We start from the raw sequence: 19,502 nt of genomic DNA, 5'->3' as shown, positions 1-19,502 counted from the left end.
TACACAATGCATCCCCCCACACACACACAGAAACATACAATGCATTCCTACTCACACACAGACACACCCGAAACACACAATGCATCCCTTACGTTCACACAAACACTCATTCTCTTACACACAGAAACTACATTACATACACAGAAACAAACCTTGCACCCCTTACACACACACACACACACACACACACACCCAGAAACATACAATGCATTCCTTATACGCAAACACACACTGCATCCCCTTTAAACACACTACATCCCTTACACAAATTGCACACATAAAACATCCCCAACTCATGGATGGGCCATGTAGGTGGATTTATGGGTGGGCATTGTAGGCATACTCACAGTCAAGCCCTGGGGGCCCAGACCTTGAGCTGTGTAAGGGGCCCTAAAAAATGGAGCTGCTTCCTGTTCGTTAATTGTTGTGAGCACTGTTAAAAACAGTCTCCAGAGAGCCTCTTCTACACCAGACCTGTGGAGCCAGACTGAGCCCATCATCAGCCTCTTGTCCTCATCTGGTGGTAAGTAAGCAATCCAATATATTATTAGTGGCACTAATTTCTAATTTACCTCACATTAAATGGATGCTATAGTCACCAGAAGCACTACAGCATAATGTAGTGGTTCTGGTGTCTATAACCTGTGCCTGTAGGCTTTTTAATGTAAACACACTGTCTTTTCAGATAAAACACACTTTGTGAAGACTGGCGTTGGCCCATATGGCAGAGCATATGGGCGGGCATTGTGATGTCACATGGTGGACAGGACATATGGGGGGGCGGCAAATTTTTTTTTTGCCTAAGGCGGCAAAAATCCTTGCACCGGCCCTGATTGTTAGTATATAGTTTACTGCCCTGAAACACTCCTAGTTCTGCTCAGTGATGTCTCACGAGCGCCATGGTACCCCCCATTTATAGGTTTTATGGGGTTTTTGAAAGTTTCAGGGTCATATATACGGCTTATCCATGTATGCTTTTTCACCTTGAAATTTGTCAGATTACGGTAGTTTGCAGTGTCCAGGCTGCCTTTGAGACCGTATGGCAGTCAAGAAATGAAAATTACCCCCATCATGGCATACCATTTGAAAAGGTAGACATCCCAGGGTATTCAAAATGGGGTATGCCCAGTCTTTTGTAGTAGTCACTGGGGCACAAACCCTAGCCAAAGTTAGCATTTTCTTTTGTTTTGTTTTTGCATTTTTTCACAGAAAATCTGTACTTTCACTGATAATATTATTGTTAGTATATAGTTTACTGCCCTGAAACACTCCTAGTTATGTTCAGTGATGTCTCACGAGCGCCACGGTACCCCCCATGTATAGGTTTTATGGTGTTTTGGAAAGTTACACGGTCATATATACAGCTTATCCATTTATTAAACAGAAGAAAGAAAGATTCTAATTCACCAGCACAGATACCCGAATCGGTAGTGTGCCAGGAAAAAGATGTACAACCCTTAAGATATGTCTTTATGATTAAAATATCGTAATTTATTGAATAAAGCTTAAAAACCTTAGTCTCCAGTCCACTAAGTACTAATAGTCGTAGGTAAAAATAAATATTCTATGCAAAAAAAGGTAAAGGCGACAATCAGGGATAATCGGTAGCTTACTCTAAACAAGAGTCCTAGCAAAAATTGATCATAAGTAACCAGCAGGTATTAAATCACTCCTGTCTGTGCTACACAGCTAAAGTTCATCTGTAGCTTCTCTTAATCAATTGCCAGTTAAGTGCTGCCTGAATACTGTCCCTATTACCTCAGCATAGCATAGAGCTCATGCCTACTAAGACGATAGTCCTGTGGAGTGACTAAACAAAGTTAAAGAAAAGTGCTAACCCTCACACCCCAAGTGCATAGTTAAAATAAAAAAAGATCAAAGCCCAACGCGCGTTTCAGCGTATCTAGACGCCGTCGTCAGGGGCAGCTATGAAATCTACCGGTCTCTCCCACTTCCTTAAAAGGCCTAATTCTTAATTGGTCATCGTTAGCAGCTGATCCCCATCATACAGACTCACAGTTCATTAGTCCGGACGAAACTCCTCCTGCCGGCCTAGACCAATGAGTCCGTCGCAGCACAGCTTACTTCCGTGTTTCCCACGTGACGATGACGTCATCGCGTTCCGTCATGTGGGCAAATGGGAATGTGGTTGCGAAATCTGGATAGCCCACGTGACCGTGACGTTGAACGTCACGTCACGTGGGCGGGGGAGAGGAGGAGGACTCCGTCTCCATAGTTACATCCCCTCACTAGCAAACCATGTGACTGAGGTGTCACTGGGTAGGCGGAGTTATTAGAAAACTCCGAAAATCTGCCATAGCGAGGGGATTTAGAAGACTGATCAACCCTATAATAAAGTCTTAAGGGTGATCGGATCCTGACCCAGGATTGTCTAGTAATTTCCGGATAATGTGGCAACTCCATGTACAGTGGTAATAAACACACACACATGGGGCCTACTAGGGAAATAAAAGTAATAAATTTACATTTATATTTGGGATTGGTCACACTCAAATTCAGAATGTGCCTCTTCCACATTATCTAACCATAAAAGGTCAATGTAGAGCCCTCTTATATATTATATAACAAGGGCAAATATAGATACCTCCAGACAATCAGGTGACTAGGGATAACCAATATAGCATCACTGAAGTGTATAGGGAGATATACATGGTAGATAAGATCCCTAAATAAGCACCAAACCAACCAAAAAGTAAATCATAGCTTTAAAAATAAATATTGAATAAAAGTAATAATCATAACAAACAAAACCCTTGTAACGTTACTAAAAAGAGTATGTTCATTGAATGAAGGGGGTATATGAAAACCCCTCATTTAAACCTTGTGGGGAAAAGGTTTGGAGTTTAAAAATCCAAAACGCCTCCCTCTGACGAAGTTTAATATCCCACCCTCCTTTTCGTGGAGGTTGGGGAATATGTTCTAATCCCAGGAACCGTATTCCTGCTGAAGAGTGATTATGGCAGAGATGTAGATGTCTTGATATAGGTGTTTCAAGACGTCTCCTCACTGAGTTCACATGTTCCCTAATTCTGAGCTTGAATGGGCGAAAAGTTTTCCCCACATACATAAGACCGCAAGAACAGGTAAGCAAATAGATCACCCCTGTGGTTCGGCAATTGATGAAAGAGCACAAATTAAAGGTCTCAGAGTTAGAGCTGTTGTTACAGACTTTAGAGCTCTTCTGAATATAGGGACATGCACTACAGTGACCACATCGGTATGTGCCAGTGGGTAGATAATTCTTAAAGGATCCTGGGGTTGATAATGATGACAGGTGGCTAGGGACAAGTAGGTCCCTTAGGTTCCTACCTCTACGTGCCGTAATAGAGGGGTAGGCTGTCACTACATCTTTAAGGTGTTTGTCCGAGGAGATGATGGGCCAATATTTCTTAAAAATACCAATCATTTGGGCCCAACCGGCATCGAAAGTTCCGATGCATCTTATCAAGTGACCCTCCTGTTTAGTGGAGTTGTCATCAATGAGAGTTTGTCGTTCGGTTGAGAGAGCCCTCACATACGCTCTCTTAAGCACCCTATTGGGGTACCCTTTTTCCGTAAAGGATAATCTCAAGGTCCGTGCTTTAGATTTAAAGTCATCTAGAGATGAACAATTCCGTCGTAACCTGAGGTACTGTCCTATAGGGATCCCAGCTTTTAATGGGGTAGGGTGATGACTCGACCAATCTAAGAGGCTGTTTGTAGCTGTTTTTTTCTTGAAAAGGGTAGTGTTTATTTTGTTTGCTTCCCCTATTTCAAGGGAAACATCCAAAAAGCATAGTTCCGAGCCCCCCATCTCGCTGGTAAAGCGCAGGTTATAGCAATTGTCATTAAGGGTAGCCACAAAATCAGTGAAATGCTCAGAGGACCCCAACCAGACGACAAAAATGTCGTCAATGTACCTCTTCCAGTACAGGACGTGGTCCATATACTGTTTGAGGTTGGGGTCTTCTCTGATTGTTCGCTCCCACCGGCCCAGATGTAAGTTTGCATAAGATGGTGCACAAGGTGTGCCCATGGCCGTGCCCCTTGTCTGTTGGTAAAGTTTCCCATTAAAGAGAAATATAACAGCGACTAACTGTTCAAACACCTTTATGAACATAATTTGCAAATATGAATCTATGAGTCTTGAGAATGTACAACAAGAACTAGATAAACAAATAGATGAAGTCCAACAGGTGAAAGCTGACCCACAATTTGAACCATTGGAAGTCAAGTTAAAAACTAATCTTGATAAATTCTCACATCAAATCAAGGTTAGAAAGCATCAGAAATATCTTCGTGATGTTTCAGATTTTGAGAGGGGTAGGGTGTATCATCCCTTCAAGAGAAGGAGTAAGGTGGATTCTGACTATGCAAGCACATCAGAATATGAATCCACTTACACAGAATCTGATAGACCCTCTACCTCTCATACACTGACACAGGCTAATCCACCAAAAAGCATCCTAAAGAAAGGGGTGGATTTTTTAGGCCTATGTCAGGCAGAGCTGTCTCAGGGTCCCCGTACAAGGAACAGAGGCCGAGGTCAGAGATACCGAAGATAGTATCTAAACCATCCTTACAGATCATTAACCTGTCCAAATGTACTCTTTCAAATGCCCAAATGAACGTATTATCAAAGGGTTTGTCTTATGTCCCCACACCGACTTTTAATAAATTTATATGGACAAAGGATGTCCATTTATTCGTGCGGAAGTTAGCTTTGCATAAATATCATGAGCAACGCAAAGAAACCAAAGCACGGGCGTGTCCTGACATCCGATGTGAGCGGTCGCAAGTGCTGTGAGCTCCCGGTCGGCGGCAACAATACTGGCTTAAAAAAACTGAAAATATCTAATTAATGGGCAACAAAAGGAAACAGACTCAGCCCTTATACACCCAAGAATCGGGCACGCCACGAAACTCGAACGGTCTCGATAAGTATTTCCGAGATACAGTGAAAGTACTCGGAGAAGGCCTAACTGACAACATGGTGACGCCATCTTGCCCGCGCAAAACGCCTGATCCCAGCGAGACAGGAGAAGGGATTTCCCCATCAACCAGCATCGCAGATGGGCTAGCAAACATAAGAGAAACCCTCGCGCATCTACCTTCCAGGGATGAACTGGCTAGCATGATAGCGAAGCTCGAATCCTCCGTGCAAGATCAGGTCTCCGCCATCTCTGCAGACATCAGGCAAGTAAACACGAGGGTGGGAGACCTGGAAGAGGATAGAGATCAAATCTTAGATAGACTCCTCACCCTAGAACATCAACAAAAAAACAGAGACACCAGAACCCTGTACATTATGAGAAACACTGAAGACCTCGACAATAGAGGCAGAAGGAACAACATTAGGATAAGAGGGATCCCAGAATCACAGGGGAATCCTGAAAACCTACATACTATACTACAGTCTCTGTTCAACAAGATTCTACAGAGGCCAGAAGACACCCCAATTCTATTAGATAGAGCACACAGGGCCCTAAGACCCAAAGGCTTACCACAAGACTCCCCCAGGGACATAATATGCAGAGTTCACTATTACACTGAAAAAGAGGACATTATGAGAAACGCCCGAGAATCCTCAGACATAATGTTTAATAATGCGAAAATACTGATCCTCCCTGACCTGGCATGGCTAACCCTAAGGGGCAGACGGGCGCTGAGACCATTAACGCTAGCCCTGCAACAAGCCAATATAAAATATAGATGGGGATTCCCCTTTGCACTCACGGCCTCTCACCAAGGAATACAAGCCACCCTAACTTCAGCAGCAGAAGTAGAAGCTTTCACCCAACGCCTAAACTTACCTAACATAGAGATACCGGACTGGTACGATATATCGGAACCTGAAAAGACCAAACCACAAAACATAAGACAGACGGGACAAGTAATGGACACGCGGAGAAGAACGTCATGGAAGACCCCGCCAGCCTCACCATTCCTAAGATCAAGGAAGAATCCAATGACTCCTAGGAAAATAAATTGAAGCGAGGCCTAGAAGCAAAAGGGACACAACTTCTAAAGTTAAAAGAGACATATAATTGCCTAAAGTAATATTGAACTTGCCCACCCGCCTAATCATCGACTAAGGGAAGGGTAATTATACTCAGTTAATGCCGATTAGTAATGGGATATATAACTGTAAATCATAATTGTACTTACCAGCTAATTAAGAATACATTTGTAACTGCACTAGGATAAAATAGTTAGCTGTTGACCCATATATATTTGGATTATAGCATTTGCATTTGACATGTTGTTATTACGTAAATGACTTGATGTATAATATCAACCAGAAGGGTCAAAACACCATTATATTTTTAGTACTTGTTACATTGATACCTATCCAGAACATCCACCTAAATTACACTTGTTTAAAGTCAGTCAAGGACGACAAGCGTCAAATGGCCGCCATCCGGAGAGTTAACTCAGTACCGGAGGCAAAGAATTAGGAGCACTGTACATGGTGATATAGTGCTCCAGTTCACTTAAGACACAACCCTCGGCCCTGAAGGCCAAGAGCGGTACCAACACATACTTCACTACCTTGCCACAATCCTAACCATCACCTGGGCTAGCCCATAGTGCTAGACTAACCCAGAGGAGAGTACCGTCTCCTATTTAGAGATCTACCCATAATCGAACTTCTCATTTTACCACATCTCATCTAAAGGTAGATCTCTATAGCCACACGAAGGGCCCAAAGTTCTTCCAGAACTCCCCTTCGTAGTACTTCATACCTGCGACTTCATTGAAAGATACCTGTAAATAGTTGATGTTATATTGTTTAATCGTTAATGTACTTATTTTGTATGCCTGTATACTAGCAGTGTTACATACACACAAGCATCCCCGAACAATTACTCCCTAATAGACCACACCCAACGTATTCACCCAGTACTAGACCCCCATTCAATCATCCCAATTATCGAATAGACAAAACACCAATAGAACACTCAACAATGGGCTCACTGAAAATATGCTCCATTAATGTTAGGGGACTGAACACGCCCGAGAAGAGGAAGATGGTCCTAACGGACTTAGCTAAAACCAAAGCAGACATAGTATTCTTGGAAGAAACACACCTGAAAGGTGCAGAAGCCCCAAAACTCAAGCATCATCAATTCCCCCATGTGTATTACAATAACTACAACCAGAGTAAGTCACGAGGCGTAGCAATATTAATTGGGAAACAAGTCCCATTCACGTACTCAACACATATCACAGACGAATCAGGTAGATTCATTATCCTACAGGGCACAGTGGGGGTGGAACCTATAACCCTTGTGGCAATATACCTACCCAATAAACATCAATGCGGGGCACTGAGGAAGATAATGGCAAAAATAAAGCAAAATACTAAGGGCATTCTCATAATAGGTGGAGACTTTAATATATCACTCGATGCCAATAGAGACAGCACATCAACGCATAGTACCCATCTTAACGCCACCAGACTTCAAATGCAACACATCATCAAAACCCACCAACTATCAGACTGCTGGAGGGTATTCTACCCGACGACAAAAGATTATACCCATTACTCCATCCCAAACAAATCATACTCCAGAATAGATTTTTTCCTCATAGAACATAGAGACTTAGGTCTGATATCAGACACTTCGATAGGCCCAATGACCTGGTCCGACCACTCGCCAATATATCTCACAATATCCATCCCTTCACTCCCACGCCCTAAAGGAACGTGGAAATTAAACCCCTTTTTATTACAGACACCAAAAGTGAAAGACTCCGTAGAAAAGTCGATAAAACATTACTTCCACGAAAATAAAACCCCAGACACCTCCGCTTTTACACAATGGGAAGCACACAAAGCAGTAATCAGAGGGGAACTGATCAAGTGGGGTGCTCAACTCAAAAGAGAGAAAAACAAAAAAATCAATGACCTACATAAAGAAATCGCGCACCTAGAGGAAGAACACAAACTATACATAACAGACAAGGCCTACTGCAAGCTCCTAGCCCTTAGAACCGATTTAAAATTACTCCTCCAAGACAAAGCAAAAAAAGCGATTCTCTGGACAAAACAGCTCCATTACGCTCATGGAGACAGAAGTGGTAAATTTCTAGCAAATGCCTTAAAACAAAAACAAATGCTCACATACATACCTAAAATCAAACGCTCAGATGAGACCTACGCACACACCACAGAAGAAATAGCAGACACCTTTCACACCTATTATACATCTCTATATAACCTAAAAGACAAGGAAGGCAACACAGAGGGAATTAAATCATACCTAGAAACCAAATTTGACACTATCCTCCCAGCAGCTGCTACAAGGTCCTTGGAAGAACCATTCACTTTAGACGAAATTAACACAGCTGTAAAACAGACCCCACATAATAAAAGTCCAGGCCCCGATGGGTTCTCAGCCTCATATTATAAATTATTCCAAACAGAACTAACCCCACACCTATTAGAGGCAATTAACTCTATCCCACAAAAAGAACACATCCCGAAACAGACCTTAGAGGCAACAATAACCCTCATACCCAAACCAGGAAAAGACATTGAGAAATGCACCAGCTACAGACCAATATCCCTAATCAACGTGGATATAAAAATTTTCACCAAAATGCTAGCAACTAGACTCAGACCATTCCTACAAAACCTCATCCACCCAGACCAAGCAGGATTCGTCCCAGCCAGAGAAGCAAAAGACAATACATCAAAAATTATAAACTTAATACATAACACGAAGTACACCAAAAATCCAACCCTGCTCCTGGCAATCGATGCTGAAAAAGCATTTGATAGAGTTGATTGGTCCTTCATGTTCAATACTCTAGAAATGCTGGGATTTGGGCAAAGATGGATAAAATGGATCAAGGCAATCTATTCCGTCCCAACAGCCAGACTTAAGGTAAATGGCCAACTCTCTAGACCATTCACGATAAGCAATGGCACACGTCAGGGGTGCCCGTTATCCCCACTGCTATTCATCCTGACACTAGAACCTCTTCTACAAGCAGTAAGGAACCATCCCGACATTAAAGGTATCACAGTCCAACAAACAGAGTATAAAGTATCTGCATTTGCAGATGACTTACTCTTCACCATAGAACACCCCATTCTCAGCCTACCCAAATTAATCCAAATCATAGAGGACTACAGTACACACTCAAATTTCAAAATTAACGCAGACAAGTGCGAAATCCTCAATATCACTACACCTCCAGATCAAATAAAGAAATTAAAACAAAAATTCCCCTTCCAATGGGCCAACCACTCCATTAAATACCTAGGGATCAAAGTTACCAATACACATAAAACCCTATATAAAGAAAACTTCCCGGACCTATTAGCAGCAATCCAAAAATACTTAAATAGATGGGACAAACCACATTTCAGATGGATGGGTAGGATTAACATCATTTCAATGAATGTCCTCCCACGCATTCTATACCTCCTGAACACCATCCCTATACACATCCCGGGGATTTTCTTCAGGAATATACAATCGCTGCTCACCAAATTCATATGGGCCCATAAACGTCCGAGAATAGCCTTCAATTTATTGACCAAACCTAAAGAGGGAGGGGGGCTAGGATGCCCCAATATACAAAGATACCACAAAGCAATACACCTGGGAAGGATCCCGGAGTGGTCACGGGAGGGGAAAGCTAGGAAGGCATGGGTGCACATTGAACAAGCACAAATACAAACTCCATTAAGGTCACTCCCCTGGTCTCTGCCCATAGACAATGAGAACTCAACAAAAGACCTACCGACCATCACAACCACCCTCCAAGTATGGAAAACCATACGCACGAACAAAGACTTTGTCCCGACACCTTCACCATACTTCCCAATATCCCACAATCCCAGATTCCCCCCAGGCAGGAATAATACACTACTATCTAAACTCCAACTTAGACCTGCAAACAGGGAAGTTATGCTACAAGATCTAGTCACAACAGAAGGACTCATACCACTGACTGACATTATAGGATTAAATCAGCCTACGCTATCACAATCGTTTCAATATCACCAAATTACTCACTTTCTATCCAAGGAAGGCCTGCTACACTGGCAACCCAGAGAGGCCACTAGATTTGAGAAGCTATGCACACGCCCGCCAAAAACTAAAACTATTTCCATATGCTACAAAATACTACAAGATAACACAAATGGCTCACTCCCTTGGTACACAATCAGAAACAATTCTTGGTTTCCCTCCCCAGTGGAGGAAAAAACTTGGAGGTCGATCTTTATGAAAATGATAAAAGCACACTCTAGCGTAACAATCCAAGAAATAAATTATAAATTTCTATCTCAATGGTACACCACTCCAACGGACATCCACAAATATGATTCGAATGCACCAACAATCTGCTGGAGATGCATGAAGGCGCTAGGCAACTACCGCCATTTATGGTGGGATTGCAGCAGAATTAAGGGATTCTGGAAAGAAGTACAGAGAATCACAGAGCTAATAAGCAAAGTCCCAATACCACTAACCCCAGAAGCACTCCTTTTCTTCCACATCCCAATCTCCTTGAAACAATTCAAAAACTCAATAATACTCTATCTGTTAACCGCGGCCAAACTTGTAGTAGCAGGACTTTGGAAAACTGATGTCAGACCCTCAAGGCGGGAGTGGTTTCAAAAAATTGAACACATTAATAAAATGGAGGAACTGAGATTGTCAGCACTAGACAAATACCTCACTTACTACACAATATGGGATCCATGGAACTCCTTTCTAAGAAACCCTAGTTAATTTAACTTAATTTAATTTAATCCAAGACAGCAGCTAGTAGGGAAAACTGACATATTGTTGGGTATTACTTATTCAAGAAACGCTCAATTCCACCCTCCTTCATGAGCTCTCACATATACACATGTCTATAGGAACTACCTTGTTTTGTCTTTCTGTCTTTAACAGTTCTGTTTCTATGTGTACTCCACGACTGTTGGGAATTGTCTCACAACACCATTATTCTACATTGAAAGACTTTTGTATTAGTATTACATCTAAGCATCTTGTTTGTACACTGCTAAACCTTTATATGCATACCAAAATTGAAATGCGAAATGTATATTTTATATGTAAAACCAAATAAAAAGAAATTACATAAAAAAAAAAAAAAGAAACCAAAGCACAGAGTCTGGGACTACTCCCCAAGGACCTAGATTGCCTCCAAATGTTGGTTGAACTACTGGAATCCAGTGACGGATCGGTTAGGAACCTTGTTCCCCAAACTAATCTGAGATCCAAAAGTAGGTTTACCCCTCCGTTCAAAGATTATAGGAATTTGGAGGTTTTCCTGGACATGGTTTGTAGGGAAATTGTCTCTTTACCAAACGACGATTTCCAAGTACGTTCTGGGGGTAACCTCCCGAAACATGAGAGGTTGGCCATTAGTCAGCTCCAGGCCAATAAGGATTTGATCATTAAGCCATCAGATAAGGGGGGGAATGTGGTGGCCATGGACAGGGATAACTACATAAGGATGGCTGAACGCCTGTTACTCGATGAGAATACGTATCGTGTGATCAAAAAGGACCCAACTTCGGTCTTTTTGATTGAATTACGTACCTTACTGACTGAAGCTGTTGAAATGGAACTCATCTCGAAAGATGAGTTTGAGTTTATGTACCCTAAAAAGCCCGTCTTGTCAACTTTCTACTGCTTACCGAAAGTACACAAATCCATGTCAGACTTGACAGGTAGACCAATCGTATCTGGTTGCGGTAATCTTACCCAGAATGTAAGCGTATTCCTTGACAAGATCTTATCCCCTATGGTACAAGATTTACCCTCACACCTTCGGGATACCAAACAACTACTTGGGTTTCTTACTCAGACTGAGATTCCTCCTCATGCCAAACTATGTAGCCTTGACGTCGAGGCTCTGTATAGTTCAATTCCCCATGAACTTGGAATTGAACATTGCAGACTGTTTCTCTCACTCAATCCGAAATTACCTGAGATGTACATTGAATTCATATCTAACCTGTTGAAATTTGTGTTAACACACAATATATTTCTCTTTAATGGGAAACTTTACCAACAGACAAGGGGCACGGCCATGGGCACACCTTGTGCACCATCTTATGCAAACTTACATCTGGGCCGGTGGGAGCGAACAATCAGAGAAGACCCCAACCTCAAACAGTATATGGACCACGTCCTGTACTGGAAGAGGTACATTGACGACATTTTTGTCGTCTGGTTGGGGTCCTCTGAGCATTTCACTGATTTTGTGGCTACCCTTAATGACAATTGCTATAACCTGCGCTTTACCAGCGAGATGGGGGGCTCGGAACTATGCTTTTTGGATGTTTCCCTTGAAATAGGGGAAGCAAACAAAATAAACACTACCCTTTTCAAGAAAAAAACAGCTACAAACAGCCTCTTAGATTGGTCGAGTCATCACCCTACCCCATTAAAAGCTGGGATCCCTATAGGACAGTACCTCAGGTTACGACGGAATTGTTCATCTCTAGATGACTTTAAATCTAAAGCACGGACCTTGAGATTATCCTTTACGGAAAAAGGGTACCCCAATAGGGTGCTTAAGAGAGCGTATGTGAGGGCTCTCTCAACCGAACGACAAACTCTCATTGATGACAACTCCACTAAACAGGAGGGTCACTTGATAAGATGCATCGGAACTTTCGATGCCGGTTGGGCCCAAATGATTGGTATTTTTAAGAAATATTGGCCCATCATCTCCTCGGACAAACACCTTAAAGATGTAGTGACAGCCTACCCCTCTATTACGGCACGTAGAGGTAGGAACCTAAGGGACCTACTTGTCCCTAGCCACCTGTCATCATTATCAACCCCAGGATCCTTTAAGAATTATCTACCCACTGGCACATACCGATGTGGTCACTGTAGTGCATGTCCCTATATTCAGAAGAGCTCTAAAGTCTGTAACAACAGCTCTAACTCTGAGACCTTTAATTTGCGCTCTTTCATCAATTGCCGAACCACAGGGGTGATCTATTTGCTTACCTGTTCTTGCGGTCTTATGTATGTGGGGAAAACTTTTCGCCCATTCAAGCTCAGAATTAGGGAACATGTGAACTCAGTGAGGAGACGTCTTGAAACACCTATATCAAGACATCTACATCTCTGCCATAATCACTCTTCAGCAGGAATACGGTTCCTGGGATTAGAACATATTCCCCAACCTCCACGAAAAGGAGGGTGGGATATTAAACTTCGTCAGAGGGAGGCGTTTTGGATTTTTAAACTCCAAACCTTTTCCCCACAAGGTTTAAATGAGGGGTTTTCATATACCCCCTTCATTCAATGAACATACTCTTTTTAGTAACGTTACAAGGGTTTTGTTTGTTATGATTATTACTTTTATTCAATATTTATTTTTAAAGCTATGATTTACTTTTTGGTTGGTTTGGTGCTTATTTAGGGATCTTATCTACCATGTATATCTCCCTATACACTTCAGTGATGCTATATTGGTTATCCCTAGTCACCTGATTGTCTGGAGGTATCTATATTTGCCCTTGTTATATAATATATAAGAGGGCTCTACATTGACCTTTTATGGTTAGATAATGTGGAAGAGGCACATTCTGAATTTGAGTGTGACCAATCCCAAATATAAATGTAAATTTATTACTTTTATTTCCCTAGTGGGCCCCATGTGTGTGTGTTTATTACCACTGTACATGGAGTTGCCACATTATCCGGAAATTACTAGACAATCCTGGGTCAGGATCCGATCACCCTTAAGACTTTATTATAGGGTTGATCAGTCTTCTAAATCCCCTCGCTATGGCAGATTTTCGGAGTTTTCTAATAACTCCGCCTACCCAGTGACACCTCAGTCACATGGTTTGCTAGTGAGGGGATGTAACTATGGAGACGGAGTCCTCCTCCTCTCTCCCGCCCACGTGACGTGACGTTCAACGTCACGGTCACGTGGGCTATCCAGATTTCGCAACCACATTCCCATTTGCCCACATGACGGAACGCGATGACGTCATCGTCACGTGGGAAACACGGAAGTAAGCTGTGCTGCGACGGACTCATTGGTCTAGGCCGGCAGGAGGAGTTTCGTCCGGACTAATGAACTGTGAGTCTGTATGATGGGGATCAGCTGCTAACGATGACCAATTAAGAATTAGGCCTTTTAAGGAAGTGGGAGAGACCGGTAGATTTCATAGCTGCCCCTGACGACGGCGTCTAGATACGCTGAAACGCGCGTTGGGCTTTGATCTTTTTTTATTTTAACTATGCACTTGGGGTGTGAGGGTTAGCACTTTTCTTTAACTTTGTTTAGTCACTCCACAGGACTATCGTCTTAGTAGGCATGAGCTCTATGCTATGCTGAGGTAATAGGGACAGTATTCAGGCAGCACTTAACTGGCAATTGATTAAGAGAAGCTACAGATGAACTTTAGCTGTGTAGCACAGACAGGAGTGATTTAATACCTGCTGGTTACTTATGATCAATTTTTGCTAGGACTCTTGTTTAGAGTAAGCTACCGATTATCCCTGATTGTCGCCTTTACCTTTTTTGCATAGAATATTTCTTTTTACCTACGACTATTAGTACTTAGTGGACTGGAGACTAAGGTTTTTAAGCTTTATTCAATAAATTACGATATTTTAATCATAAAGACATATCTTAAGGGTTGTACATCTTTTTCCTGGCACACTACCGATTCGGGTATCTGTGCTGGTGAATTAGAATCTTTCTTTCTTCTGTTTAATAATTTTCAATGTGGGTTACCCCCTGTTATCTGTACAACCTGGTGGCTCCCTTTGATTTCAGGGTTCTGGGAGGGAAACCCGCCTATTCACCCCTCTTTTCCGTTTTGGTTGAGGAAGGGGGGTTTCCCAACTGAACCTGGAATCTACCTTTAGAAGCTTATCCATTTAGGCTTTATTACATTGAAATTTGGCAAAGTGATTTTCTGGGCCTATATCGCATTTGAGAGAGCATGGCAGCCTAATAACATTTCCACTATTTCCACTATTATGGCATAACATTTTCAAAAGTAGGCAACCCAGAGTATAAGAAATGGTGCATTGCAAGATGTTTGGTCTAACCACTTTATCAGAAATGAAGGGCCCACATAGCGGTTATAGTTTTATTTGTGCTTTTTCACACACATGAACTCAATTTTCACAGGGCATTTCATATTCTTGATATGAGTTATTGCAACAAAGCCTCACTATTTGTATTTAACACCTGGGTAGGCCTATGCTTATTTGCAAACAATAGCTAATTAACTAGCAATCAATAGTAAGTATTTAGCTAACCAAATCAAATGCCTTACCAAATTACCAACAGGGAATCAAACCTTGTACAATCAGTAACCTTTTCCTACAGATGAATCTTTCCTGTAACAGCAGAAAAGAAAAATCTTAGCAAACTCTTAGACAGTTGAAGCTTCTGTAAAACTCTCCGGAATATCTCCAACCACACACTTAGAAGCAGCACTTAGATGAAGCAACCAAGGTAAACACATTTGAACCTCTTTAGTTTAGAAAAACGGCCCCTCAGAGGGGATATGATAACATTATACAAATATATCCAGGACCAATACAAACCATTGTCAAGAAATCTATTCACAAACAGGACTATACATATGACACAAGGTAATGCATTTAGACTGGAAGAAAGGAGATTCAGTCTAAGTCAAATAAAAGTTTGTTTGTTTTTACTGTAAGAAAAATAAGGGTGTGAAATTCTCTGCCTAAAAAAGTGGCTTTATTGGAGACTGCGCACATGTTTAAACAGCAACTAGATGCATGCTTGCAAAAACATAAGATTCACGGATATAATTTTTCAATTGTACGGTAATAGCTTCCAAGGATAAATATGACTGCCATTCTGGGGTCAAGAAGGATTTTGTTTCCTAGTTTGTCGCAAAATTGGAAGTGTTTCAAACTGTTTTTTGGGTTATTTTTTGCCTTCTTTTGGAGGAACTGCAAATCAGCAAAAAAGCAGATGTGAGGAAGGTTGAACTTGATGGACACATGTCTCATTTCAGCCTATTTAACAATGTAACTATGTTTGCGTGTATGCGTCAGCATGCATGTGTGTGGCAGTGTATATATTTGTGTATCTATATATTTTTTTTACATCTACCTATGTTTATATTGTTGTGAATGCACATAATAGCACACTGGTGGTAGCACTGTCTCTGTTCACAGTTGGACTTTACAGTCTGTAAATCTACGATAATGTGTACATGAAGATCGCATAAACAGCAGTTTTAAAGACAGTATATACATTTTGTTTCCCAGGCAATGAGTATTGGGTTTACTCTTCAAGCTCACTTGAGAGTGGTTATCCAAAAAGATTGTCTAGTCTTGGACTGCCTGCCGATGTTCAACATGTGGATGCAGCATTTAACTGGGGCAAGAACAAGAAAACATACATCTTTACTGGAGACAAATTCTGGAGGTATCTGTCAAAACATGTTTACAGAGTTACATTCATATAGCCAGTAATTATATTGCATATGCTCCCTTCATTATCCTTTAGCTAGACAGCTAGATAACAAGTAGACAAAAATAATTGTGTGTCTTAACCAAGACTAATTTTATTCCTGTTGTTAGCTTGTTAAAATTTCAATACAGATAAAACAAAACTTGTATCACAATAAGCATATAAGCCTTGACAAATACATACAATAAAAAGCTTTTCCGACGCATAAACCTTACATGAAGTACATATCAAAACGTAAATATTTTAACTTAAAAATAGGCATAACCTGGCAAACCATTCTGTGATCTGATCTGTATCAACAGTTATATTGAAGACTATTAGGTAGCGGTGCAATGTTATTATTGTTCATGGTTCATCCATTTATTTTCATGCATTTTTAGTCACACAACACAAGTGTTCACATTATTAGTTTCACTTCTTTTAGGGAATTGCATTTATGTTTTAATTTTATATGGATGAAACTTTCAGTGGCTCTGTCACCTCAAACATATTGTTCTTCTATTGTTCCCTCTTCTATTCCTCTTTCAGAATCTGTCCAGCTTTTCTTTTCAATCTATTTATCTTTAAAACATAAGACAAAGTAGGGACTACTTTGTCTGATATATTTTTCCTACATTTACAATCTTGACATATGATATTGTCATTATGTCTATTTTTCAGATATAATGAAGGAAAGAAGAAAATGGATGTTGGGTTTCCTAAATTAATTGCAGATGCATGGAATGGGGTTCCAGACAGTTTAGATGCTGTTCTAGACCATAGTACAAGTGGTAAGTTGAGTTATTATTTTCCTGTGTTGACTGGTAGATTATAGGGATAAAATAGTAATTCAAATTTGATCTTAAAGTGTGCTTTTCAAATTTACCTGTGTTGTTCCTATCTTAAAGGAACTTTAACCTTTACTCTAACTTTGAAACATAATTTAATGATATACGGAATGTAACAATAGAAGTAGTAAATTAATATGAAGGGGGAAATTATGTAATTTGGTTCTAGAGACCAAAGGAAGAGAAATGATAGGTGATAGTGGACTAACATATATATATATATATATATACACACACACACACACATATACAGTTGTGCTCAAATTATTTTATTGAAGGTTAGTGATAACACAAAGCCATTTATTATCACAGTTGTTTGGCTCCTTTTTAAATCATAATGATAACAGGAATCACCCAAATGACCCCGATTAAAAGTTTACATACCCTTGAATGTTTGGCCTTGCTACAGACACACAAGGTGACGCACAGGTTAAAATGGCAATTAAAGGTTAATTCCCCACACCTATGGATTTTTAAATTGCAATTAGTGTCTATGTTTAAATAGTCAATGAGTTTGTAAGCTCTCACGTGGATGCACTGAGCAGGCTAGATACTGAGCCATGGGGAGCAAAAAAAGAACTGACAAAACACCTGCATAACAAGGTAATGGAACTTTATAAAGATGGAAAAGGATATAAAAAGATACCCAAAGCCTTGAAAATGCCAGTCGGTACTGTTCAATCACTTCTTAAGAAGTGGAAAATTTGGGGATCTCTTGTTATCAAGCCAAGGTCAGTTAGATCAAGAAAGATTCCAGCCAAAACTGCCAGAAGAATTGTTCGGGATACAAATAAAAACCCACAGGTAACTTCAGGAGAATGCAGGCTGCTCTGGAAAAAGACAGTGTGGTTACGACGAAACTTGAACAAAAATGAGCTGCATGGCCGATTTGCCAGAAAGAAGCATTTACTGCACCAATGCCACAAAAAAGCCAACTTATAATATGCCCAACAACACCTTGACATGCCTCAGAGTTTCTGGCACACTGTAATTTGTGAGTGATGAAACCAAAATAGTATTTTATGGTCACAACCATAAGCGCTATGTTTGGATAGAGATCAATGAAGCCTATAGTGTAAAGAATACCATCCCCACTGTGAAGTATGGTGGTGGCTCCCTGATGTTTTTTTGGGGGAGGAGATCTAAAGGCACAGGGAATCTTGTGAAAATTGATGGCAAAATGAATGCAGCATGTTTGTCATGTATTCCGCACATAAAAATGTGATTAATGGCACTTACTGTTCTGACAGGAAAAGTTGTGCCGAGCAAAATTACTGTCCTGACAGGTAAAGTTGTGCCGACCAGCAATCAATCCACAGGAGGGTTTGTGCTGAGCAGCAATTATGCAAACAGGAACCTAGTAACTGCCTTTGGGATCAAAGACCGGTTACAACCAATCGGATCCGGTTACAACCAATCGGATCCACAGGTGGGGTATTTAGGACCAGTTCTCCTCTTGCTCAGTGCCCTGTCTGTGGCGAAAGTAACCTCGCCACTGGTTTTTGGAGGGGCCTGTTTGCCAGCCTCCTGCCCTGCGACTATGGCCCTGGGATGTATTGCCCTTCTAGGAACTGATTTAGGCATATTGTATTTTATTATGCTGCTGCTGGCCCTTTAAGAACCATCTGGGGACATACTGTGGAGTTACTGGGTGGCCACCATTTCATGTATCAGAGGCACATGGTGAGAACAATGGATGAAGCACATCGTGAGAACAATGGATGGCGGCCATTTTAACTCACAGACACTGTTTGGACTTTTCTACACGGTGCCATCTCGCCGGTATTTGGTGCACAAAGACATCGTGCAGTAGTTTTAAACTATACAACAGGGGACACATTATACAGTAATTATTTTTCATATAGCCTGTATATGTTCTGCGGAATCTGCATTAAACTGTATCTTCCAAACTACTGAACGGATCTGGGTGAGTTTTGGATATGTGGTTCACCCAGATTCCCCGGTTCCAATGATATACTATTTATGGGGGTATTGCATGTTCTGGGGTCCCTGTGATATGTTTTATAATACTGTATTTCTCTGCCTGTGATAATTATATTAACCATTGTGTTCAGTAATCATATCACAGGCAGAGGGGAGGATTTTGTGTGGGAGTGTCTGTGTGTATTGTACGGATTGATTGGCTGTATTTCAAAACCCTGTGGACAGTACTATGTTTGTGGATTGTGAATAAAAGAGGCT

General features: G+C 41.1%; 1 protein-coding gene across 1 annotated transcript in view; it reads left to right on the top strand.

The window, feature by feature from the left end:
* MMP2 (matrix metallopeptidase 2) overlaps positions 1-19,502 on the top strand; it is a 740,650-nt gene that overhangs the window by 651,968 nt on the left and 69,180 nt on the right. Inside the window, exons 11-12 of the mRNA XM_063437965.1 lie at positions 16,269-16,428; positions 17,134-17,243. Of these exons, the coding sequence (XP_063294035.1) occupies positions 16,269-16,428; positions 17,134-17,243 (270 nt within the window). The remainder of the gene's footprint in view (positions 1-16,268; positions 16,429-17,133; positions 17,244-19,502) is intronic.

The sequence above is a fragment of the Pelobates fuscus genome, chromosome 12 (assembly GCF_036172605.1).
Source record: "Pelobates fuscus isolate aPelFus1 chromosome 12, aPelFus1.pri, whole genome shotgun sequence".
In the NCBI taxonomy this organism is placed as follows: domain Eukaryota; kingdom Metazoa; phylum Chordata; class Amphibia; order Anura; family Pelobatidae; genus Pelobates; species Pelobates fuscus.
Note: the sequence above shows the minus strand (reverse complement) of the source record. Positions and strands in the feature narration are given on the sequence as shown.